We start from the raw sequence: 27,070 nt of genomic DNA, 5'->3' as shown, positions 1-27,070 counted from the left end.
GCTTTTTCAGTTCTGCCCACAAATTTCAGATTGAGGTCAGGGCTTTGTGATGGCCACTCCAATACTTTGACTTTGTTGTCCTTAAGCCATTTTGCCACAGCTTTGGAGGTCTGCTTGGGGTCATTGTCCATTTGGAATACACATTTGCGACCGAGCTTTAACTTCATGGCTGATGTCTTGAGATGTTGCTTCAATAAATCCACATAATTTTCCTTCCTCATGATGCCATCTATTTTGTGAAGTGCATCAGTCCCTCCTGCAGCAAAGCACCCCCACAACACGATGCTGCAACCCCCATACTTCACGGTTGGGATGGTGTTCTTCGGCTTGAAGGCCTCACCCTTTTTCCTCCAAACATAATGATGGTCATTATGGCCAAAAAGTTCCATTTTTGTTTCATCAGACCAGAGGAAATTTGGCAGTTCTGGATCATCACATCTGACTGACCCCCACGGTAATGCGTGAGAAGGAAAAAGCCGCTCTGTTGGATGCTCCAGTGTCTCCAGCAGGCATCTTTGGCGGCTCTGTGGATAAGTTTGCCAATAGTTACGTCGCGACTCAGCAAAAATCACAGGCTATGAGACATTTTATGCCGAAACAGAGTACCATATCACAGCCGGATCACTCCCACTCTGTTTCAAGCCAGCGCCCGGCCAAAAGCCCCATATCCGCTGCCTCAGTTCTGCCACCTGCCACTGCCGAGCCACCGGTGAGGCCACACAAGCCATGGCCGAAACGGAAGCAGAAGTATCAGCGCCCGCCCTGGGCCGGCAGACCCCCCCCCCCAGTAAAAAATGCAATAAATGCAAAAAAGAATACAGTGCTCTTTGCACAAGCACGAGACGCTCACACATTCTCAATAAAGAGCTCTTTTCATCTTCAAAGTCCACACATTGTGCACAACCGCTTCCCACTGGTGAGCGGCACATTATATCATACAATGAACAAACCAAATTGCCCTCTGTCCCGTTACACGAATGCATGGCGAGCCCTTACGGGTATTTCAGATTGGGTGCTAAAATCTATCGAACATGGGTATATGATCCAATTTGCACGCCGGCCACCCTGTTTCAACAGCGTTCTGTCTTCCACGGTTTCGTCTGAAGATGCGCCAGTGTTGCGAGCCGAAATACACAATCTCCTCGCGAAAAATGCGATAGAGGTTGTTCCAAATTTTCAAACCCAAAAAGGGTTTTACAGCCATTATTTTCTTGTCCCAAAGAAAGACAGCGGGCTTTGGCTAATCCTAGATCTGAGACATTTGAATCACGCACTTGCAAAGTGCCAATTCAAAATGGTTACTCAGAAAAGGATCTTATCGCATGTCTGCCCACATGACTGGTTTGCGTCGATAGATCTGAAAGATGTGTACTTTCATGTCCAAATTGTACCACATCACAGGATGTTTTTGAGATTCCCATTTGAGGGAACGGCGTATCAATTCAAAGTCCTCTGGCTCCTCGCACGTTCAAAAAGTGCATCGATGCAGTTCTCGCCCTTCTGAAACTGAGCGGCGTGCGCATTTTTAACTATCTCGACAATTGGCTGTTACTGGCCCTATCAGAGGCTCTGTTATGCCAGCACAGAGACTTACTGCTTCAGCATCTAAACAGCTTGGGCCTCAGTGTCAACTGGGCGAAGAGCATGCTCTCCCCCAGCCAACAAATCTCCTTTTTGGGAGCCCGCCTCAACTCCATGAGTGGGCACACGCACCTCACAAGCGAGCGCGTTCAGGTAATTCTACAGTGTCTGTCTCACTTCAAACTGGGGAGAATACTTCCACTGAAGCTGTTTCAAAAAGCATTGGGGTTTATGGCGGCGGCATCTGCAGTCATTCCATTAGATCTTTTACACATGAGACCTCTTCAGTGCTGTGTCAAGTGTCGTGTGCCACAACATGCTTGGCGCCATGGGCGCATCACTATATCTCGCCGCTGTATAGCTGGTCTAGCACCTTGGACAGCTCCTGCCTTTTACCAGTGAGGTGTCATGCTGGGGCAGATTTTCAGGCTGAAAGTGGTGACTACGGACACTTCCAACACAGGTTGGGAGGTGGTGTGCGATGGACGCCCGGCTTTCGGCATCTGGACAGGTGCGAGGAGGGCGTGGCACATCAACCGCCTAGAGCTATCAGCTGTATTCCTAGCCTTGAAGGCTTTTCAGTCAGAAATAGCGAACTATTCAGAAATGTTCTGGTTCACACAGACATCATGACAGTTGTGGCGTATATAAACCGCCAAGGCGGAATTCATTCAGACTGACGTGTCACCTCCTCCTGTGGAGCGAGCGTCATCTCCTTTCCCTGAGAGCGACATATGTCCCAGGCCATCTGAATTACTGTGAGGACCTATTGTCATGCCAAGGGATGATCTGGAGGCATGGAGACTTCATCCTCAAACTGTCCTGAGGATTTGGGAAATATTTGGCAAAGCAGAAATTGATCTATTTGCCTCAGTGGAGGACGCCCACTGTCCCCTCTGGTACTCGAAGTCCCAAGCCCCACTGGGAGCAGACGCAATGGCCCACAAATGGCCGGCGAAACGCAAATATGCATTTCTCCCGGTGTGCCTAATTCACTCTGTCATATGCAAAGTACGAGAGGACAAGGAAACGATTCTATTGGTCATGCCGAAATGGCCCAGTCAGCCATGGTTTCCGGAAATTATAGAGATGTTATATAGCTCGCCATGGGAAATACTGCTGATCTCCTCTCTCAGGTGCAAGGCACAATCTGGCATCCCCAGCCCAAGTTGTGGAACCTGCATGTGTGGCCCCTGAGCGGAGCACGCTAAACGCGCCAGAACTGACACATTCAGTCATGAACATCATTTTACAGGCCAGAGCACCATCCACGAGAAGCCTCTACATGTTAAAATGGAATGTGTTCACTGATTGGTGTCTTTCACGTGGTAAAGACCCAGTAAACTGCCCCATACATGAGATTCTTAGATTTCTTCAAGAGCAATTAGATGCAGGACTCACTCCGTCAATGCTCAAAGTTTATGTGGCGACTATATCTGCTTATCATGAACCTGAAACCAGTGCCACTATAGGTAAGCATGATATAATCATTAAGTTCATTAGAGGTGCAAGACGATTAAATCCACCTCGGCCGGCTACATTCCGGACTTGGGACCTAACTTTGGTCATAAAAGCGCTTGCAGGGCCCCCCTTCGAGCCTTTGGACTCTGTTGATTTGCACATGCTCTCCATTAAGATCGCACTACTGTTCGCTCTGGCCTCAGTAAAACAGGTCTTTCAGTGACTTACGTGCACCATCAATTGACAATTCATGTATGGAGTTTGGTCTTTCAAAAGCCTCTGTTAAACCCAGAAAAGGCTATGTGCCTAAGGTTATAATCACGGCCTTCAGAGTGCAGGTGGTTCACCTTCAAGCCTTCTTCCCTCCTCCATTTAATTCGGATGAGGAACAATTCTTGCATTGGTTATGCCCTGTGCAGGCGCTACACGCGTAAGTTGAACGCACCCGCCATTTCAGACTGTCTGATCAGCTCTTTGTGTGCTAAGGAGGATGCACGAAAGGAATGTCCATCTCCAAGCAAAGACTTTCTCACTGGAATGTTAATGTTATTGCCCAGCTTTTGGGTCACAGTGTATGATTTGCCCAATTGGTGTTAAAGTACATTCATCTAGAGGCATGGCCTACTCATGGGAATGGATGAATGGTGTGTCTTTACAAGACAAATGTTTTGCAGCAGGATGGTCTTTTCAAAACACATTCGCAAGGTTTTACAACCTAGACGTTATGTCTCTCTCTTCACAAGTCCTCTCTGTTTAGAGCGCTTGCTATTTCGTTTGCCAAACATATACTTGTGCCCCTTCCACAATGCGTTAGCACGCAATATCTTGTTCCCTTCGTCTCAGGGAACCGAGGTTACGTACGTAACTGAGACGTTTATGTAGCTACTTTGAATCATTGTACAGCACCCATGGATGCCAAATATTAAGCGTAATTTGCATGTCAGGTATTGAATCTTCAAGCAGAAGGATGACACTTAATGAATTTGCTTAAAGGGGTCACAACATGAGGAATCAAATTTCCCTTGATCTTTTCACAAGTAAGAGTTCATTGTACTCAAAAAACATACTATGAGTTTCAGAACTTATTCCTCACTGTAAAAAGACCATTTGTTGAAACCAAGCTGCCAAAATGGTTCATCCTCCACATTGTGATGTCAAACTGGGGTAGACATTTGCATCTGACCACCTCCACAACGACACATCAACGCCTACATTACCTTATCTCTTCCGTAGTCCTGCCCAGTAGTGGTGAGCAGTGAGATGGCAAGGAGAGAGCAGGTCAGTCAAGATCAGAGAGACAATCATAACAGTGGGCATTTACTGTCAAGTCTTAAAGGAGAAGCAGCACCAGGGGCAGTGGTAGCTCAGCGGTTAAGGCTCTGGGTTACTGATCAGAAGGTTGGGGGTTCAAGCCCTAGCACTGCCAAGATGCCACTGTTGGGCCCTTGAGCAAGGCCCTTGACCCTATCTGCTCCAGGGGCGCTGTATCATAGCTGACCCTGCACTCTGACCCCAGCCTAGCTGGGATATGTGAAAAAGAAGAATTTCACCATATATGTGCAAATGTATAATGTGTGATAAATAAAGATAATTATAATTATTATAATTATAATAAAATTATAATTATAATTAATTATAAAACTGAGCGTTCTGACAGACAGTCAGAATGAGGGTGGAAAATGATCATGTTTTACTGTTTTTTGCACACACAAAAAACACTAATATTATAAGTGAACCTCAAGGAACATATTAAAATAATAAAATAATGCATGTCATGACCCCTGTAATAAAGTACCGTTAACTGAAAATCCGTAATATTTGTGACTTTATTGCTTAAATAACAAACAATAGACACAATAAAACAAATTATTTATATTCTGGGTTGGATTGAGTTCAATGGTCAGGAAATATTAAATCTAGTTTGCATGCAGTGTAATGAGGCTTTAAAGTTGAGGCTCGAGATTATAAGTCATACAAGTCATTCTCTCCAGTCACCGAGTAATTTTCCATACTGCACAAATATAGCTTTTTAACCTTACATGACTCCTGTATACTATACAGATATATAAAAGAGTGAAGTAATGGGATGAATTTTCAAGTGCCGATGTTACAGGGGAAATAAACATGCCAAATTATTTGGCCCTGTGATGTCTGTGTCTTACCTTGAGGTGCTGGAGCTGTCGTCTGTCATCTTCTAGTTGTCTCTTCTTATTCTCAATTTCTGTCTGTCTTTTCCTCTTTTCCTGTTGAAAAAAAAAAGAGCTCTCCTAGTTTTGTACGAGATTTTCAAGAATTTGCATTTCAGTCTAAAAGGTCAGACAAAGCACAATTTTCCTAAAAGTAGTTGACATTCACATAAAAGGAATTTACCCTAAAAAGATAATTCTGTCATCATTTACTCTAATTTACTACCTAATGTTGTTTCAAACCTGTAAGACTTTCTATCTTCTGGGAAATGCAAAAGGTGTATGTTAGCCTCAGTCACCATTCACTTTCATAGCATTTTTTTTCTATAGATCGAAAGTAAATGGTGACTGTGCCTGTCATTCTGACAAATATCTTCTTTTGTTTTCCATGAAAGAAAAAAACTCATACGGGTTTGGAAGGGTGAGTAAATGATAACATGATTTTCATTTTTGGATGAACTATACCTTTAGCACAGACATGCAGACACTTTAATCAGTGAAATAAACAGACATACTTATGTATAGTTTTTGTTGGAAATGAACTCTCAAGAGACAAACTCACATATATTCAGTTTCTATGTTGTGATAATAAGTGCTAACAAAATTCACATGTAAGAGAAAATGAGCTGAGAAGCGTATGCTCATCAATCGGCGAGTGAGGCAACAATTCAAGAATGAGAGTACATGTGTGATTGCGGGTGTGACTTATGCACCTCAATGCATGTACCCATGTGTGTGAGGGCTAGAAAGAGTGCATTGATTAACAGACCAAAATGATGTACGTTATGTAGACTACAAGACAAGATAAAGCTGTGCAAACGAACACTCAAGGCTGGGGTGTTTATATGTTACAGTATTAGTTTTGTTGGGGAGCGTAGTAACTTACAATATGGTGTCAAAGGGCCAAAATCTTTTGACAATACAAAACACCAGACTCAGAATTTGATGAACAAGGATGTCGAGAAGCCAGGAAAAGTTTACACAGCTTAATCCAGTTAAACGGATTCCCCATATTTGTCAGTGGTGTTCATTAATGGTTAAAACGCAAAAATACAGACCACAGGGCTTGGCCTGATCATTAGCTATCAGTTGAAAAGGTTGGCTGGTTGATTTATTGCTATTTTACTGCAATATGCCTCTTTTCACCTTAAAAGTGAAGTGTGTATTTGTTCAGTTTTCAAACAGGTTTCTAGAACACTCCCTTCTATTGGTCTTAAAACAGATAGTCCCGCCCAAAACTCACACTATTGGTTGAGCCAATATCGGGCTGGTTAGGATGCTTAGTAATGTTGAAAGAGTCACAGTGTTTACACTTTTTGGTGGAATTAATCTAAATGGCTCACTTATTGTTGTGTCTGCATATTAAAGTGGGATAGAAGGTATTTTAACAATGAAAAAAATGACAAATTCCACCTTTAAAAACATCTGACATTGTTTCTGTTTCAATTTTAATAACTTAGACCAACACTTTTAGACACAGATTGACAAATCAAATACTTTTGAGATCAGTTGCATTTGTAAAAATCCCTGACCCAGTTTGTGATCCATGAAATGGGTTCAGTAGGTGGGTTTAGGAACGCCAGGGGAACATGGAGTGTGAGAATCTGACTTACTGCTATAGCCTGGAGCCGCTCCTGCTGTGAGACTGATTCTGACATCCTGCGAGATAGAGAAAGAGAGTGAACATATAAGAGGGGCAGACAGAACAATCAGAGGACAGATTTGTTTCCTGCTCTGGCTTCTGGACTTCGTTAGCTATTTCTGGGAACTGAGAGGACTGTGATATCACATAGTTAATAATGCTGCATTCAAGTTGCCTCAGAATGATCATATTTAAGAGATGAGTATGTATGAATTGCACCACAATGTTGTACTTACCAGTGCCCAGACCCTTCTAGCTAATTGGTATTGATCTTCATATGTTGTAATTGTGAAAGTTTGACTGTGCAATTTAGTTTGTATGCTCTTTGTGTACTTTTAATGAAGAATAACAATAAAGCTTGACAGAAACTACTACTCATTCACCCGATTTATGAGGTGACAGGCTTTCACAACCAGAATGACCAGAATGTCATTCTCTGTGGCAGCACCAGAATGTTCTACATTTATGCTGCTCTTTTGCACCCAGGAAGCTCCTATGTTCAAGTTGGGCATTTGCTTTTATGACATGTAATGCATTTAAATCGAGAAATAAAATAGAGAAGGCAAATGAAAAGAAATATGAAATGAACAGCTGCAAAAGCTCTTTTTTTCTATGTGTGAATATACCTGCATCACAGTTACATGACCAATAAGATGTATTAATGCATGGTATCTTACAAATCATTATTTAATTTGCATTAAAAAAATAAAAAAATAAAAAAAACAGTGAAGGGTGACACAAGCTTAAAGGTTCACCCAAAAATGAAAATTCTCTCATCATTTACTCATCCTCATGCCATCCCATATGTGTATGACTTTCTTTATTCAGCAGAACACAAATGATGATATTTAGAAGAATATCTCAGCTCTGTAGGTCCATACAATGCAAGTGAATGGGTGCCAACATTTTTATGCTCCAAAAAGCACAAAGTCATCGTAAAATTAATCCATATGACTCCAGTGTTTTAATCCATATATTCAGAAGTGACATGATAGGTGTGGGTGAGAAACAGATCAATATTTAAGTCCTTTTTTTGCAAGAAATTCTTCTCCTAGCCCAGTAGGAGGCGATATGGATGAAGCAAGTAAATCACCAAAAACACAAGAAGAATGTGAAAGTGGAAGTTAAAGTGGAGATTGACTGAGCAGGGAGGAGAATTTATAGTAAAAAATTACTTAAATATTTATCTGTTTCTCACCCACACCTATCATATCGCTTCTGAAGATAAGGATTTAAACACTGGAGTCTTATGGATTACTTTTATGGTTACCTATGTGATTTTTGGAGCTTAAAAATTTTCATTTTGGGGTAAACTATCCCTTTAGCAAAAGTTGACTATAAAGCCTCTCATATATAACAAATTCAGCCTGGTCTCCTGAAATTTACGTGACTAAATTTTTGTAATTCAAAATTTACGTGCTGTATAGCATGTTTGGCAGCAGTTTTACAGTGAAATGCCCAACTGGGGTGCCAAAAGCAAGTAAGATGGTTTTGTATTCAGACACAGTTTTAAGGTGAATTTTAGCTAAAAAAATAAATAATATAAATGTAAACATACACCCCTGAACTAAAACTTTTGCCTGAACCTAACCAATAGTGTTTTAAAATATATATGAGACACTAAAAAAGACATCCTTACCTTATCAATGTCTAAAAACCCCCCCAAAAAAGCACAATTTCTGAAGCAACCACATAATTTCATGCAGCTTCTATGACTCTGTCGTGTCACATGTCAGTTTGAGTTCATGGCTGAACTTGAACCACAGTCCTCCAACTCTTAAGTCCAATGTCCCATCAGGTGAGCTAATGCACAAGTAAATCAAGTTGGAATAAATATGTATATGTAGGTGGGTCTGTAATACAAGCATTAAAATGTATTGTTTCTCATAAGATGCGTTTGAGTAAGTGTGTGTCGATATCATAAAACAGCAGGGTCTGAGTAATAGAGAGAAAAACAAGTATTTATAAAGCCATAATCAGCCATTAAAGTCATGATTTGCATGAAAGTGAATAACACACAGTTGTTGTAGTGCCTCTACTGGAAACTGCAGGGAATTGTACCTGGAGAGACATATAACAAGTTTTTCAAAAATGTATATAGTCATGTCTTCACTATGAGACCAGGATGAACAAATTAATATTATTGAAATAAAGCACTGCAATTGAAACCATTTTGCAAAATTATTGCTGTCATCATCTTTCATGTTGACATGCCCCTTCCAAAATCACAAGTCGGCAACTCGGTTTTCATCTAGAAATCCGAGTTTCACACTAGTACATACGACTTCACTTGGTCATTCATGTGCCTTGAACTCGAAATTGCAATATTTCCGACTTCACTTGAAGTCTGTACGAATGTGCACCTTTTGCACTACATTTTATTGTCTTTGTCAGGACGTGAAAAAAAGAATGAAATAAGAAACCAGTGTATCCATTTTATTCTGAACAAAATCACTCGTACGAACATCAGGACATTTACGATTTTTAAAGTTAATAAGTAGGAACTTCACAGGGGGTTTTGAAGGCAGCAAAATTCTTATTGACTCAAATATTTTTATTAGTGCAATGACATAAAAGATGAGAAATATGACCTCAGACGTAGAAAGAACTGTAGGACTGTAATCTGTTAAATGTCTCATTGACTGCTAAAATACAGGTTAATATGGTGATTTTCCACAAAGAAAAGAAGGGAAAGGTTTTGGGAAATGGGAGCTTTCTGAGAATTCTATCATGCTGAGTTCGATTGAGCAAGAGCAAAAAATATTCAGATTTGGACTGAAACTGCAAAAATTCCTTGTATCAGTTGTGCAGCTGATTCCAAGAAAGGCATAAAATGGCTAATTTCATGTTGACCACAGCCTCTATGGCTGTGAGTGGAAGATTGCTGTCTTGCCAGTGTGGAAGTTCTCCCTAATGACAAATAAAATCTGTTTTCCGATCAGGAACATCCTCATTCAACACATACACTAATTTCTTGTGAACACATACACGCACTTCCTTGCTTCATTTGCTAATGGTCCAGCCCAAAAGGTCCTCCAGACAGTAAGATGGGACCCCTGCTGTCAGCCCTGTCTGCTGTAGGACGCAGCTGTGGCATCGGCCCCTGTACGAGAATGTTTGAAAACTGAGGTGATATGCCGTCAGGGAAAAGAAGAATGTGAAGGCTGTTCTTCAACTCTCGTACACTCACAGACAACTCACAGACCGCCCCCCCCCAGTCAGATGAGTGACATGCAGCTGAGAGAGATTAGGTTGAGGAGAGGTTTGATTTTACTTTTCTAAGAGATTTTGCTGAGTAGACGATAAAAAAGGCAAAACATCAAAACAATGCAACATAAACTTGCATTGAAGGAGAGATATGAGCCATATTAAATGACCAGAATTTTATAGAAACTTGAAGGTGAGCTTTTTGACCAACTTATAGAGAAAACCTAGGACACCCAGAAAATTGCATAGCAATGTGCTAAACACCTTAGTAACCACATAGCAATGTCTTGGTAACAGTCCACAGCACCCTAGAATTATGGCAGTAAGTTTTGAGAGGGCAACAGGATTTTGTTTTTTTTCCTATTAGTGTAGCATAAGGTCTTGATATGGAGACATTGCATCATTCATTGATGCAGCAGTTGCATGGGATTTTAGATGCAAGAGTTCATATCTGTCAGGTCTGCTTCCCTTCAGAACAAACCAGACCTGCTTTTTCAGCTAAATTCACCTCCACGACAGACTGACACACAGCACAAACACTGCAGTCCTCCAGTAACCCATAACCCACTCCAGCATTAAGCAAAACAACTGAACATATTTACAGTATATGTGCATAAAAATATTTAATGTTCCTCTTGGAATGTTAAATCATGAATTTTACAAACATGTCAATCATTCTATTCTATTTAATTATTGAAAGCCTCACACTCCTGTAATATTCCTGTAATAATAAATGAAGTTACTACACTGCAAGTGAGCAGTGCAGCGTTTGATTTTGTTGATCATGCAAGTTAAAGGGATAGTTCACCCAAAAAGGAAAATTATCTTATTTACTCACCCTCATGCCATCCCAGATGTGTATGACTTTCTTTCTTCTGCAGAATACAAATTATTATTTTTAGAAGATTTCAGCTCAAGGTTCCACACAATGCAAGTGAAGGGGTGCAAAAATGTTGATGCTCCAAAAAGCTAATAAAGGCATCATAAAAGTAATTCATACGACTCGTGTTTTAATCCATATCTTCATTAGTTATATGATAGGTGTGGGTGAGAAACAGATCAGTATTTAAATCTTTTTTTGCTAGAAATTCTTCTCCCTGACCAGTAGGGGATGATATACATGAAGAATAGGAATCACCAAAAACACAAGAAGAATGGGAAAGTGAAAGTGGAGATTGACTGAGCAGGGAGGAGAATTTATAGTAAAAAAGGATCTCTCACCCACAACTATCATATCACTTCTGAAGACATTCATTTAACCACTGGAGTCATATAAATTACTTTTATGCTGATTTATGTGGTTTTTGGAGCCTCAAAATTTGCCACTTATTAACTTGCATTGTATGGACCAAAAGTGCTGAGATATTCTTCTAAAAATCTTCATTTGAGTTCAGCAGATGAGTCATACACATCTGGGATGGCATAAGGGTAAGTGAATGATGAGAGAATTTTCATTTTTGGGTGAACTATCCCTTCAATGTTCTAATTTTTGGCCAATTTGAGATAATTGTTCCTGATTGGCAGATTAACCGGGCTCACTGTGAATTCCACAACAGTAGGTCTAAGGTTATTCAGCTAAAATTGTTCCGTGCTGACCGAAATCCAAAGCACTGCCCCCAATTGCTGAAGTGCCTAATATCTTCACTAAGTGTCTGTTGCAGCACTAGGCTCAGGGTGGGTCAGTGGGTCAGCTTTATCAAGCATTAAAGTGCATAGTAATGCAGTGCTCACAGGACAGTCAGCACCTCACAATGATGATTTCATTCTCTTTTTTTAAGGCTGTATACGGCTGCAGATGCACTGCCGTTGAGGCTCAGTCATGTGCAAAATGAGGGTCATATGTCGGACTAATTTTCCTCCCCATCACATGCTTATCAGCCACTGCTAACACAAACAACAGCAGTATCTCAGAGCAGATCCGATCAACATGCCTCATATGCCAGCGCATTCGATTTCCTTTTACTAGTTTAATGCTTTAATATCTGTCAACAGTGTGTCCAAGCTGTCATGTAATATTATGTAAGAGCATATCAATGCATGACACAGATTTATCAAATATGTTCTGCAACATAAAGTGAAAGAATGATTGATACCGAGACTTAATGTAAAAGTGTTTCAAATTTGGAATGTGATGTCATGTCATGGGGTGTGTGTGTCTGAGGTGCATAAGTCACTTACTAATGTTTGAATTTCATAAGATAACAATTGCCTACATAAAGATTTTCTGCCTACATTAAGCTTTGAGCTTCCATCAGAATGTACTGATAACTGTAAGATACTTCAAATGAGTGGTGTACACTATTCTTGCAAATGTGAAAAAAAAATAAAAAATGGCATTTTGGTCCATTTTGCCAAAGTCTTGGACTAAACTTATCCTGTCAATAGTGACATACCAGTGAATTTACTTTGAATAGGATCAGGCCTAATCTGACTCCAAGAAGTCCAAGTAATTTCTCTCATTTCTGTAGCTCAAATGGTAGAGCATTGTGTTAGCATTGCCAAGATAATGGGTTTGACACCCAGGGAACACACATACAGTAATATAAACATATTTACCTTGAATTCACTGTATGTCGCTTCGGATAAAAGTGTCTGCCAAATATGTAAATGTAAATATATGAAAAAAAATCTCCAGATTTGATCAGAAAATTAGATCAGATCATTCAAGTATACACCACCACTGTGGTAAAAACTGTGCACTTGTGAAGCAATAATTGTATCCACTTGAGTTTGGCTTTCTTGGCAGGCAAAAATATAAAGATTCTGATTATTCTTGTAGATTCTGTACCATAAATGTACTTTATTTTTCCTCAGCTATTTTTTTAATTTTTTTATTTTTTATGTTAATCACATCTTTCACAAATTAAGCTGCTTTTGACATGCACCACTTGTTCAAAAACAACCTAGGGAAAAGGAATTCCAAGCATCTCCTTCACCCTAAAGGAATCACATCAGACATGCTAGAGAACTACAACAGATGTTTTTCCACTCAAAATGCTTCATCTTGGCTAACACAGTCTGAACACGGTCTTCTAACAGTTTGAGCAGTTAAATCATGTAATATCTCTCAGCTGAGGGCAGAGATGTTTTAAGGTCGTGTGGATGAGGAAATGTTCCTCCTGCAGTGAAAAAAACATAAGTCATAGACTGTAGGAGTTCCCCCCAAACAGAGACACATTAAGAGGAACATCTAAGAACTTAGAATCGTCTAGAACTTTAGATTTTTTGTAAGAGATAATATACACTACACTCTGTTTTTATAATGGCATTGATACTACTACAAAGATTGGTGTATAAAAGAGTGTTAATAGTCAGAACAGCGATGTTTCTTTTGTGAACGAATCTGTCTTTTTGAAAGAAAATAATTCTTGTTCACATCCATACACCGACTCATATTTCTCGTTCACTGATGTCTCTCCCTTTCAAAGCCAGTGAGCTTTGGTTTGAAGTGTGAGACTGCTTTGGTGGCTTTATCATATCTGTAAATATATACTGTGAAGGAGCATTTTATTGGTTTCTCCCACTGAAAGAATACGCCCCTTCACTGAACCTGTCGAGTCAGTCGTTTGAGTCTGAACGAGATGAGACGTCTTGTTCATGAACAAACTGAATGAATCACTCAAGTCTTCTCGTTCGTGAATGAAGATCTGCTGACTGACTGAACAAGAGGTAGCATGTTCAGTTCGGCATGCAAGTCAATTGCGTTCAACAAGGAGAAAAGGGGTGAAATACACCAAGACAAGTTTACAGGTATGCACAAAATATAATCCTAAATTTATGAATGTGTAAAAATGAGTGATGACCACACATTACAATGACATACAGTCTTTTAAAACTTTTATTTAAAAATCTTTAGGCTAGTATTTTCTTTTTTGTATAGATTGATAAAAAGTCATGCTCAGCAGTTGCACAAGAGAATTTGAATAAAGTATAATAATTGCACGTCACAGTCATGAATGACTCGTTCAAAACATAAGACATCTACTGGCGCAAAGGTGTAATTTGCATGAACGAATCAATGAACAAATCTGAACAAACCTTCTGGTGAACCAAATAAGACTTAAGTCACTAATATGAATCAAAATCACCATCACTAGAATACATACAAAAGAATGATGATTTCATACTTTGGGCAGATGTGTGAAGGGCTTTCTGCTGCAGACAGCACATGAGTGAAGCAGCATATCAAACAACAGAGTGAATGGGCACTTTAGAGTACTCAAGTAGTTGTCACAGTATGCTTAGCAGGAAGGAAGACCCAAGCGCAGGAATGAGTGAAAGTAAATATTTATTTAAACAACAAAAACAAGCAACACAAAACTCACGGAGGAGAGAAAACAAACCAAAACATAAACTAGAATAAAGACAAAATACTAGGAACAGGACTGGAACACAACTGGAACACACAAACTTACTAACAAAACAATTTGACAAACACAAGAGCAAAAAGGGAACAATATATAGAGCAAGATACATGAGGGACAGATGCACACAATCAACATGACAAGGACTAAACAAGGAGGTGTGGCAAGAGGAAACAAGCAGGCAGGGTAAGGAGAGTGCATAGCAGACAGAAAACAAGGAGACATGCTCTCAAACACATTCACAGACAACAGAAAGGAGAGGGCTGTCAGACACCTATCTATGATGTGGAACAATGGCAGTAAGAAGGTTCTAGCAGCCAAATGTTCCTGAAATTTTTCTCTGGCAAGCTGTTACGAACCACCAAATCAAACTCAAAAACACCTCCGTTTTGGCCAGATTTGGTTCTAAATGATGTCACACCCGTCCGTTCTTCGAATTCACATGAAGTGAGCAGAGGCCTTGAATCTGATTCACATCAAAAGAAGTTTCAAAAGAAAGCTTCAAAGGACACCTACAAAAAACAAGGAACCTGGGAGTTTGTTGAGTGGTTGCTAGGTTGTTCTGGGTTGTTGCTTTCTGGCCCAAGACAAAAGAACCCATGCCCATGTCTTTATTGATTTCTGGTCCCTAGATATGGCCCGGATGAATGGCCCTGCCTTCCCTATTTGAGGTATCACTCATGTCTGTAGCACAAATGCTTTAACATGCAATCTAATATATATCTCTCTTTCTTCCTGATCTACATCACAGCAGAAAAACTCAAATTAGTCTAATGACCCATACTCATATTGACATTACAAATCTAATAACCATAACTCAGTAAAACATACTTAAATTTCAAGGCTAAATAGTTCAGTACCCAGAGATTATTGGTTTAACCTTTTCTTCTGCTGCTTGTGGGAGGAGAGGAGAAAAGAGGATCTGTCAGAGAATCATCTGTTCCAGGCTGCTCTAGATAAGTGATGTATTTCAAATTAAATTCCCACAAATTTCGTCATGTTTACCATCTAAAGATTTCCAAAGAGAATTTAGAAAAATCTGTAGACTAAAGGACTGCCAAGGAAATGACATGTTTTGCCTGAGGCATGGATCCAGACTATATAGACTCAGATTTATAGTGTAGGTCTAACTTATGTGAGAATCTGTTTATGCCTTTGGCTCAACACTATGGATTGTGGCATCCAACAGCCTCACAAATAGAACCATCACAGCAGAGTAATCATGTCTGGTTAAAGGGTCATAGACACAGCTGGGCAATGGGAGATTGGAGGACAGATTCTGCAATGAAAGACCTTTATGCAGTTAACCTAAGCTTTAATGTGTCCTAAAGTCTACGAGTCACATAGACATACATAACACATTATATGAAATATGAAATCATATTGCCTAAGCAAGCACCCCTGTTATTAATGCTATTTTTTAAAAGCCCTAACCTTAACTATTAAACTTTGGAGTGTTACCTGTCCTGCAACATTTGTGCTATGGACATGATTGATGCTGCAAATCATGTAGCTTGTTGTGTTTTTTTTTTTTACTGTTTCATCTTTTTTATTGCGATTAAACTCATTAACACCCATTTTTATCCTCTGTGTTACATGGATTATTGCATCGATCTCAAAGCACCGCTTTAGAGACTCCAGCCACTATTGTTAAATGCATTTCGGTTGCCAGAGCATCTCACATCAGATCAAATTTACAAGTGCTGGCTAATGCTAAACGTAGATTTTCTAAAATTGTTATTCATGTCGGCACTAATGATGTCCGGCTTCGCCAGTCTGAGATCACTAGAGATAATATTAAAGAGGTGTGTGAACTTGCAAAAATGATGTCAGACACTGTAATATGCTCTGGCCCCCTCCCTGCTCATCGTGGTGACGAGGTTTATAGTAGATTAGTGTCACTGAATGGCTGGATGTCTGAGTGGTGTCTGGAGAATAGCATAGGATTTATAGACAATTGGAAAAGTTTTTGGGGTAGACCTGACCTGCTAAAGAAAGACGGACTCCATCCCTCCAGGGAAGGTGCCACTCTCCTCTCTAGTAATTTGGCTCATAATCTTAATAATGATAGTATCTGACTAACTGAGGCCCAGGTCATGAAGCAGACAAACTGGTTAATCCGAACGTGGAGACGTCACACAGGTCACATAAACTACAACACATAGAGACTGTATCACCTAGATATCACATAGAGACTGTGTCTGTTCCCCGAACTGCCAAACACAAACCCCTCACTAAATCATTTAGAAAAAATTTGATTAAGGTCAAACTTGAACAAAACAAAAAAATTAAAGATAAACATCATATGAAGGTAGAGCTACTAAACATTAGATCTCTTTCAACCAAAGCACTAACTGTAAATCAAATTATTACAGATGATAGTTTGGAATGCGCTCTGTTTGACTGAAACCTGTCTTAAACCGGATGAATATATTAGTTTAAATTAATCTACTCCCCCAGGTTATTGTTATAAACATGAGCCTCATCTGAAGGGTCGAGGAGGAGGTGTTGCTACAATTTACAGTGATGTTTTTGGTGTTACTCCGAGGACAGGATATAAGTTTAAGTCTTTTGAACTAATAATGCTTAATGTGACACCGTCAGATATAAATAAATAAACTCTGTCATCTTTTGCACTTGCTACAGTATATAGATCACCCGGGCCTTATTCTGATTTCCTTGGTGAATTTGTTCATTTTTTATCACATCTTGTAGTTAATTTTAATTGATTTCAACATTCACATTGATATTGAAAATGACACATTGGGATTAGCATTTATCGATATTCTCAACTCTCTTGGAGTCAGACAAAATGTGACAGGACCAACTCATCGCCATAATCATACGCTAGATTTAATTCTGTCATATGGAGTTGATGTTGATAAATAGAAATTCTACAGAGCGATGACATCTCAGATCATTACCTCGTCTCTTGTATACTACGATCAGCTAATGTTACTCAATTTTCACCATGCTATCGTTCAGGTAGAACTGTTCTTTCAACCACTAAACTTACACTCTTAGGCTTACACTCAGTAAGCCCCAAAGCATAGAAGAACTTGATGAAATAACAGAAAATAGTACAATGATCACACTCATGCTCTCATGAGAGCAGCTTGGAAAATGGAGCACAAGTGGAAGAATACAAAATTAGAGGTATTTCGTGGTGCATGGAAAGATAGTGTCTTTAGCTACAGACAGGCACTAAAAGCTGCCAGGTCAGCATATTTTAGCAAACTCAAAGAAAATAACCACAACAATCCTAGGTGTTTATTCAGTACTGTGGCTAAATTGGTTAGGAATAAAGCCTCAACTGAACCAGATATTCTGTCGCAGCACAAGAGTAATGACTTCATGAATTTCTTTACTGATAAAATTGAAATAATCAGAAATAAAATTGGAATTATGCAATCATCTGTCACAGTACCTCAGAAAACAGTGTCTCAAATTTTCCTCACGTGCAACTTCAATCCTTCGCTGTCATAGGTCATGAAGAGCTAACAAAACTTATCGAAACATCAAAAGCCACAACATGTATTTCAGATCCAATACCAACTAAGCTCTTAAAAGAGGTATTCCCTGTAATCGCAGAACCTCTTCTTAATATTATTAACTACTCGCTATCCTTAGGACATGTCCAAGAAACTTTAAAATGGCAGTTATCAAACTGCTTATTAAGAAGCCACAACTTGATCCTGGAGAACTGGCTAATTATAGACCGATTTCAAATCTCCCGTTTATGTCGAAAATACTAGAAAATTTAGTATCCTCCCAACTATGTTCATTTCTACAGAGAAATAGTATATATGAACAATTTCAGTCAGAATTTAGGCCCCATCACAGTACAGAGACTGCACTTATCAGAGAAAAAAATTACTTGCTCTTATCATCTGATCGCAGCTGCATTTCCCTTCTAGTGCTTTTAGATCTTAGTGCTACATTCGACATGATAGATCACGATATTCTCTTGAATAGGCTAGAGAATTATGTTGGCATTTGTGGACTTGCATTAGCATGGTTTAGGTCCTATTTAGCAGACCGCTACCACTTTGTCTATGTAAATGAGGAATTGTCAAACCAAACAAAAGTAAAGTATGGAGTGCCACAGGGATCAGTTTTAGGGCCTCTGCTTTTCTCCTTGTATATGCTTCCCCTGGGAGATATTATCAGGAATCGTGGAATAAGTTTCCACTGTTATGCCGACAATACCCAACTTTATATTTCTTCAAAACCTGACGAAATTTAACAATTCTCCAAATTAGCAGAGTGTATCAATGAAATAAAGGATTGGATGGCCAGAAATTTCGACAAAACAGAGGTACTAATTATTGGACCAAAAACCTCTAAAAACAAGCCACTAAAATATCATTTGACTCTCGATGAATGTACTGTTACATCGTCTTCAACAGCGAAGAACTTAGGTGTTATATTTTATACCAATCTGTCCTTAGAAAATCACATTACCAATGTTTGTAGAACAGCACTCTTCCACCTAAGAAATAATGCTAAATTATGACACATGCTCACTGTTGCTGATTATTAATGTGTTCATGACCTCAAAACTAGATTATTGTAATGCATTACTAGGAGGATGTCCAGCAAGATCAATAAATAAACTTTAATTGGTTCAAAATGCAGCAGTCAGAGTGCTGACTAGAACCAAGTAATATGATCATATTAAACCCATTTTACCGTCGTTACATTGGTTACCTGTTAAATTTGGTATTAATTTTAAAATTCTGTTAACTACTGTACGTACAAAGCTTTGAATGGTCTAGCTCCACAGTACTTAAGTGACCTTTTACCATGCTATATTCCATCACGTTCATTACGATCGCAAAATTTTGACCTGTTAATAGTTCCTAGAATATCAAAATCCACAAAAGGAGGTAGATCCTTTTCATATTTGTCTCCTAAACTTTGGAATAGTCTCCCTAACATTGTTCGAGATACAGACACAGTCACTAAGTTTATACACCTAATCAGGCATACACTTAATTTATCCTTCAACTCACAATTAGGCTGCTTTGATCATGATCTATAACACTGCAATAAATTGAATGGCATCTATGCTAATATTATTCTATTTGTTTCCCTGTCTCAACCTCGGGATTCCTATCTGGATCCAGCTCCATTCCTGCTTCGTGTTGGACTCCACTGCTATGTGTCTCTGAGTGATGACGACTAATAGCAGCCAGTGCCAGCCAAACATCACTTCAGTCTATTACGATGGACTTCAGAGGATGAACTGATGCCAACTCCAACCATAAGACATGGGATACATCATATGCTATTGCCTGAACCTTGGACATAGGATAGACCTCACCGAAATTACCAGCCAGTTGAACTGCGATGCACCTCACTGATCTTTGCCTGCAAGGTAAATGATAGACTACACTCTTATAATGGAATACACAGACTATCAATTAATTGGCAACAAATCCCTTCATCAGCCAACTAACAAGGACAATGCATCTATGTGAACTTCTGCAGTTAATCCAGGATGGACTTCAAAGACATTAGTCATTAATCTAACAGTTCATACAAAATCTTTGTTTAAACACTGACCATTAACACTTACTTAGTTTAATCATTTTAAACCATGAATTGCACTATACATAAGTAATATTGGCATTATATTAATGATGTTAGCCAGAGGGGAACTGGCCCCCACAGTGAGCCTGGTTTCTCCCAAGGTTATTTTTCTCATTTAACCAACATCTTACGGAGTTTTGTGTTCCTTGCCTCACTGTGGTTCTAAATACAATTATTATTTAATTACTTATTTTTTAAACACAATTCACAATCGTATTTTACCAAACTACACAATGATAACTCTAAGACATTATAGATATTACAGTTCCATTTTCTGTTAATGCGTGATTTTCTGTAAAGCTGGTTTGAAACAATGTGTGTTGTGAAAGGCGCAACACAAATAAAAATGATTTGACTGTTCGAACTTTGGGGGGGTTCTCCAAAACTAGAATACTAGAAACATAAAACTCGATTTTTTGTCAATGATTGCGGTGGCACAATGCAACATTGACGAGTGTGTGTCCCAAATGTAATAAATAATCCAAATGACATTTTTTATGTTGGAAAATTCTAAACACACTCGAGTGCGCCTCGCGCTGTTTTCTGAAGGAATTTACAGACAGTGACTGAGTGACAGTGTGGATCCTCATTTTCACCTCACAGTAATAAGGGGACTCCCCAAGAGCTCCAACAAATTCGAACACTGGGTAAAGATGTGCTGTTACTTTTCTAATCAGACTTACAATTTTGTGAGAAATTTAGATTTATGGTGTTATATTAGCTTGGTCTATAATCCTTCAGTTCTGGAAAGGAAATATCTCCATAGTGATTGTGTAAGGTATACATTCAGACTAATATCAATATCCAAAGTCTTTGTACTGAAACCAACACTATTCTGTCCCAGGAAACGGGCATGTCCCAATGGATTTGCTTATTGAATTGAAGAATCCTGTCTAATTTATATGACCTCACCCCATTTTGTAAGCAAAGGCTGACAGCAATGGAAGATAAATGAGATAAGAGAAGAAAAACTTAATGCAGCCAAACTCCTTTCACACTGCTGGCGAAAAACAAAATGACAGGAAGTGAAGAGTAGAGGATATATTAGTTTTAATGCATGGATCTTTAGGTGGGAAGGGTTTCAGCTAGTTCTCTCAGCTTTCTTTCGTCTTCTGTCTTTGAGGAACCCTGAACAAGCTGTTTCAGCCTCTTCATTAAGGTTTACGAATCCTTTGAAGATTCCTAGCATTCCTAAGCACATGTGGCAGAAATCAGCACTTCATAAGCAAGAAAAAAGCTTGACAGTGGGGAATAGTACACATGCTGAGTTTCAAAGCAACATCCACAGGAAGTGATGCACCCATCAATCCTGGGTTTCTATTCCAGCATTCTCATGGAAGGATGGGGTCAATAATGCTCTAACTTGGTTCATATTAACACTAAAGTGAAAGTGAAAATGTACACAAATTAACAACTTTATCATACTCTGGTTCCACCAGAGCTGGATGGTCAAAAAAAGGAAAGTGGCTAGTTAAATGTGAAGTATGTAACTTCTGCATCAATAGTGTCACCAAATGGAATACAACAATAGAGCACAACAGTCTGGTTCCGGAAGTAAAAACCCCATACATTTTTTCCACTTATTTCTGTAACTTATAAACCTTTGAAGACAGATGTACCATGAGCTTTGAGGTAGTTTGTCAGTAGTAGAGTACAACAGGGCTAAAGACTCCCAAGGGTGAAAGGATCCTTTGGTTTTATTTTCTTCCAAAACACTAAATAGCAACAAAAACTACCACAGTGCTTTCCTAAACACCTGTTTGTCACTATACACTGCAAAATTGTCCTTTTCCATGAGATCATTACGTGTAATGTCTAAAGGTTGATTTTGAGGCTATTTGATGTGAAGGGAAAAACTACTTCCGGAACTAAGATGACCGAAAAAGCGAGCAGGCACTGTTGTGTTCCATAATTACTCCCTCCGTCTGCAATTGGTCAAAAAATAGATAATCCCGCCTCAAACTGATGTCATTGGTTGAGCCAGTTTTGCTATGTTGAGTTGGTCAGGCTGGTCGGGATGCTCAAACAGAGCAATATTTTAATAGTAGGGATGTGCCACTGTGCTCGACTAATCGAATAGTTGTCCAACAACTGACTAGTCGATTAGTGAGGTCGACTACTCGAATTAATATTTTTAGTGGTGGTGGTTTTAATAGGAGATGCAATTCTCAAATTAATATAGAGACGCAACTTCTTATTATGCTTAAAAGTGAATCAAAGTCAGCACAGTAAAACCTTCTGCAAGAAATTTCATCTCTTTAATGCTTTAAGTTCAGTCCATTTATGCACCACTGCAGTTTCAGCCATCAAAGTGTCACATCAACATTACATGACAAGACGATCACTGTCAAGACTTTAAATCATCTGCTGTGAGTAATGTTCCTGTATTTGTGAGGTGCTTTGGAGAGATTGAAGTCTTTTGCTAATTCTGTCTGACACTGCCTAAATAAATAGCTGCTAGTGATAGGTCGTTCATGAACGATTCGTTCATTTTGAACAAATCTTTTATGTTACTCAGAAGAACGAGTAGTCTCAGAGAGTGATTCGTTCATTTTGTGTTGGCCGTGCATGTGCATTGCGCAACCTCCGTTCGTTTGTTACGTGAAAACCGCATAGGCGCTGTACAGGAAACAGAAATGATTCGTTCACCTCTCGAGTCTTCTGGTCCGAGTCGTTCGTTCTTGTGTCACATGACAGCCATATACACTATGTACATATGGCTGTCATGTGACAAAAGAACAAATGACTTGGACAAGAAGATTCCAAAGGTGAACTAATCATTTCTGTTCCTTGGCTGCATTATCTTTTTTCCTTATTGGGACTATAATCAAAGTTTGCCTAAGTAGACGTGTTGAGGGGGATTTGGCTATTGAACATATAACATTTTAATTTAATTCTGCTTAAATGAACGAAATGAACTAAATTACTTGAATAAAGATTCATTCATTTTGCTGAACGAGACTCAAAGATTAAAGTCAGTAAAATTAATCGATCTTCCCATCAGTAATAGCTGCAGTAAAAAAAGTTAAAACTGCTGGATGTCGGGGACCTGGGTAGCTCAGTGGTAAAATACGCTGGCTACCACCCCTGGAGATTGCTGTCTTGCTAGTTCAAATCCCAGGGCGTGCTGAGTGACTCCAGCCAGGTCTCCTAAGCAACCAAATTGGCCCGGTTGCTAGGGAGGGTAGAATCACATGGGGTAAACTCCTCGTGGTCACTATAATGTGGTTCGTTCTCGGTGGGGCGCGTGGTGAGTTGAGCGTGGTTGCCGCGGTGGGTGGCGTGAAGCCTCCACACACGCTATGTCTCCATGGCAACGTGCTCAACAAGCCACTGGGATCTCAACTGGGATTCGTCCTCCACCACCTGGACTGAGGCGAATCACTACGCGACCACGAGGACTTAAAAGCACATTGGGAATTGGGCATTCCAAATTGGGAGAAAAAGGGGAAAAAAATCAACAACAAAAAAAAACTACTGGATGTCATGACCTATATGTTATGTACACGCATCATTATCTTGCAGTTCTGCACTTTTGAATGTCCAACGTGGATCAGCTTGAAACTCCCAAATGCTCTGGTTACATTGAAGCACGTCAGGATGCGCATAAACGGTTTTGTGCCACTCTGTATTAAAGCCTTTCTTATTTCTTACTTCACTTACTTTGAAACTTTTGTGCAATAAGATGTTATAGTTATTTAGCCTATATATTTTGTTGAATATCTGTTAGTTACCATGTTGAAGTGATGTGCTTCGCGTCCGTATATCCCTCTGAAATGGAGCCTAATTATACATTATTATGACACCGATTAGTCGACTAGTCGTAAAGTCCAAAAAAGAACCCCAAAACAATAGGTTTATCCCAAGTATAACCACATATTTTAGAGCTAAAAGCTGCTCAGATCATGTTCCAGGGAGGTTATTTTCATTGTGCCAATAAAACAGCAGCTAATTTCATCCTCCCCTGAATGGAGTGGTCATTTATGGGATTTCAGACAGACCCCTGCAAGTCACTAATGGAGAGGCATGTGTCATCTGATACGGGCAGGGCCTTTCATTCAGATTCCAGGAGCAACTCTCAGTCCACTCCTCATCTCTCTTTCTCTCTGTCTCTGTGGTGTAGTACATTAGAGTAATTAAGTCTGCCAGCAGTTGTCTCTGCTCTTCTAGCTAAAGCTGACGTATATGTCTTCTCAAGTCTCACAGAAGGAAACAGCATTCCCTGTGCATGGATTATTCTTTCACATATCGATTCAGAAGGTATTGCCAAGTACAGTAGTAGCAGTGCAACCAGCCCTTAAAGAAATCTTTGTCTGTGTTAACCAATAACCCAATAACTGTATAGACTGAAAACAACCCAGCTTGTAATAATAGATTAGGATTGTCAACAAACAATGAAGTAAAATCTCTCCTACTTGTCACTGCCAAAGTTATCATCCATCTATCTCATAATTTCTTACGTGTAAGTGCAACACACATGCAGCTGCAAAAGGGTCTACAGTTTGCAAACTTCAAATTAATGTACAATACACTGACATGTTTTTAATATAAACTAAATTCCAGAAGGAAATACCAGAGCCTGCAAAGCTGCAGCAAAAGAAGTGTTAATGTTTTAGGCTTTGATTCTCTGTAAATTCAATTGTGCATTGATTGTGAAGAAGAGCAAGAGAAAATAGAATACAAAAAAGAACACAGAATTGCCTTGCTATTGTGAAAATAGTCTACAGTGAATGGGGTAATACAATGCAATACAGTAGGCTATGCGGTTACTATTACACATTTCTATTACAATTATAAGTATCTCAAAGATTAATAAAGGGATGAGTTGCTTCCCATGTAGACATATCAACAACTGTACTGAGAGTCAAAGCCATGAAGGAGAAACCTATTTCTGTCAGCACTGGGGATATTGAGCGCATGTGTGCTGGATGCTGCTCACCGCTGGATGATCCCGTTATTCTGCTGTACATCACATTTTACACGCACCACTGCAAATAAGCCAAATAAGGCCTAAAATAGAGTTACATACCAACAGCGATGTTTATACTGATCAAGATTTGCAAAAGCACGAAAAATCATATAGGATAATAAACATTAGCCTTCGTAATGAGATGAGATAATACATGATTAAATAAGCGCAAGCTCTGGTGAACAAACGGAAAGAAAACTTAAATTTGTCGCTCATTTGTAGGCCAAGCGCGTTTGCGACTGCCCCTCAATAGTCTGATTATAGCGATCTATACTGAACTCTCTATATCCAAACACATTTAAACTGCCAACACAAACTCTTTGATTAATATAAAAAATGCAACCTTATTTTAAACATGCATACCGTTAAAAATACCATATTGTACCCAGAGCATAAAAGTAAATGTGTATGTATAGAAACTGCAAACACAGAAGAGCAGAGCTTAGATTTGCAGGTGTGGCTCCGTTAACTTCTTAGGCTATAAGGGCCAGCAGCACACTGGCCTGCGCTGGCATTAGATGAAGAATAGTTGCAATACTTACTCCATAGTGTCCAAATGCTGTTTGCCTCAAATTTCGGGTGTATTCTCCTTGGTGAGTTTTTTATTTTTATTATTATTATTTTTATTATTATTATTATTATTCAAATGCGCAGCACCATCTGTTTCAGTCAAATGTCCTCTCCCTGTGTGTGTGAGCAGTGAGACCGGGAGCTGCTGCTGCTGCTGCTGGCGTCCCTCCTCTGATATAGCTGTGCGGGAAGCGCCTCTCTCTCTCTCTGCCTTGATGAGACGACCGCAAACATCAAGCGGTAGAAACAGTCCAGGTCAGAGTCAAAATTCTCGAAAATTTACACCACAATTCATACCCCGTATGACAAAATCCGGCCTTTCAAAATTTTGTATGCGCGACTAATGATGCTTTTTTGTATTTAGGCAAGATTGGGCCAAGTCTGATAATGAAAAGTGTGGTTTGTCGCCCCCTCATGTATGTACAGGATAATACGAGTCAATGAATGTGACTAAGAAATGACACTTTACCCGCGTTACCGAAAACAGGGTCCACAGAGCGAGTTTATTTATTTATTTATTTATTTATTTATTTACTTACTTACTTACTTACTTACTTACTTATACAACCTCAGATATAGTTAGCCTAAATAGAAAAGCTAAACCGAAATTAGATTTTTTTCTTTCTTTCGATTTCTTATCTTCACTATCTGTTCTGAATCACTATCTTTTATATATATATATATATATATATATATATATATATATATATATATATATATATATATATATATATATATATATATCATGTTTGACACATAGGGGAAGATACTGGAAGATGCTGCTTTTACTCTTTCCTACAGGTGACATTAAATCTCATCTTATCAGATTTATTGAATGGCTGCACTCCTAATCATTGACATCTGAATATCAACATTTGTGAGATTTATTCCATCATCATAAATGTTTTGAGGTTAATTTATCTATTTTTTTATTTTTTTGTTGTTTTGTTTTTGTTTACATTGGCAAATAGTGATCTGTGACTATTATATTTGATATTAAATGTTTTCGTGTCTATTTTTTAATGTTATTGTTGTTTAAAAAATGTTGTTTTTAAATTGAAGTGAAAAGGTAAAGTTAGACCCTTAGGGTGAGATGCTCCGCTCAGAACTGGTGCAGAAGGCCCCCTGTGGCTTTTTGGTGTTATTAGTATTTAATTATATAAATTAAAATCAAATTTATATATTTGCATGGAATTATTTAACAATTATATATATATATATATATATATATATAATTGTTAAATAATTCCATGCTTTAGATGAACATTTCAAACATCTTCACTATTCATTATAACCTATAGGCTAATTGAGTGGAATTCAATCTGAATTCGTAGTATTGCTATCATGACATCTCTTCGGTTTGAATTGTCGAAATATGTATATATTTAAAGGCCAGGTCAGTGTAAAATTCTTAGAATAAGTTTACATTTAAGATAAATCTCAATGGCTGATTTTTTATTTGATTTGTCTGTCATTATTCGGTTATTCATTTATT

At 38.8% G+C, this 27,070-nt stretch overlaps 1 protein-coding gene across 2 annotated transcripts in view; it reads right to left on the bottom strand.

Annotated features, from left to right (window-relative positions):
• Positions 1-25,820, bottom strand: part of LOC127428150 (paralemmin-1-like) — a 51,417-nt gene extending 25,597 nt beyond the window's left edge. Inside the window, exons 1-3 of one of the 2 annotated variants that reach the window (XM_051676280.1) lie at positions 25,548-25,820; positions 6,842-6,887; positions 5,205-5,285 (exon numbers count right to left, since the gene is read on the bottom strand). In XM_051676280.1, the coding sequence (XP_051532240.1) occupies positions 5,205-5,285; positions 6,842-6,887; positions 25,548-25,552 (132 nt within the window). In that variant the 5' untranslated portion in view covers positions 25,553-25,820. The remainder of the gene's footprint in view (positions 1-5,204; positions 5,286-6,841; positions 6,888-25,547) is intronic. The other variant, XM_051676279.1, reaches the window with a different exon arrangement.
• Positions 25,821-27,070: the final 1,250 nt, after the last annotated feature.

This window comes from Myxocyprinus asiaticus, chromosome 37 (genome assembly GCF_019703515.2).
Source record: "Myxocyprinus asiaticus isolate MX2 ecotype Aquarium Trade chromosome 37, UBuf_Myxa_2, whole genome shotgun sequence".
Classification (NCBI taxonomy): domain Eukaryota; kingdom Metazoa; phylum Chordata; class Actinopteri; order Cypriniformes; family Catostomidae; genus Myxocyprinus; species Myxocyprinus asiaticus.
This window is presented reverse-complemented; position numbering and strand designations above follow the sequence as displayed.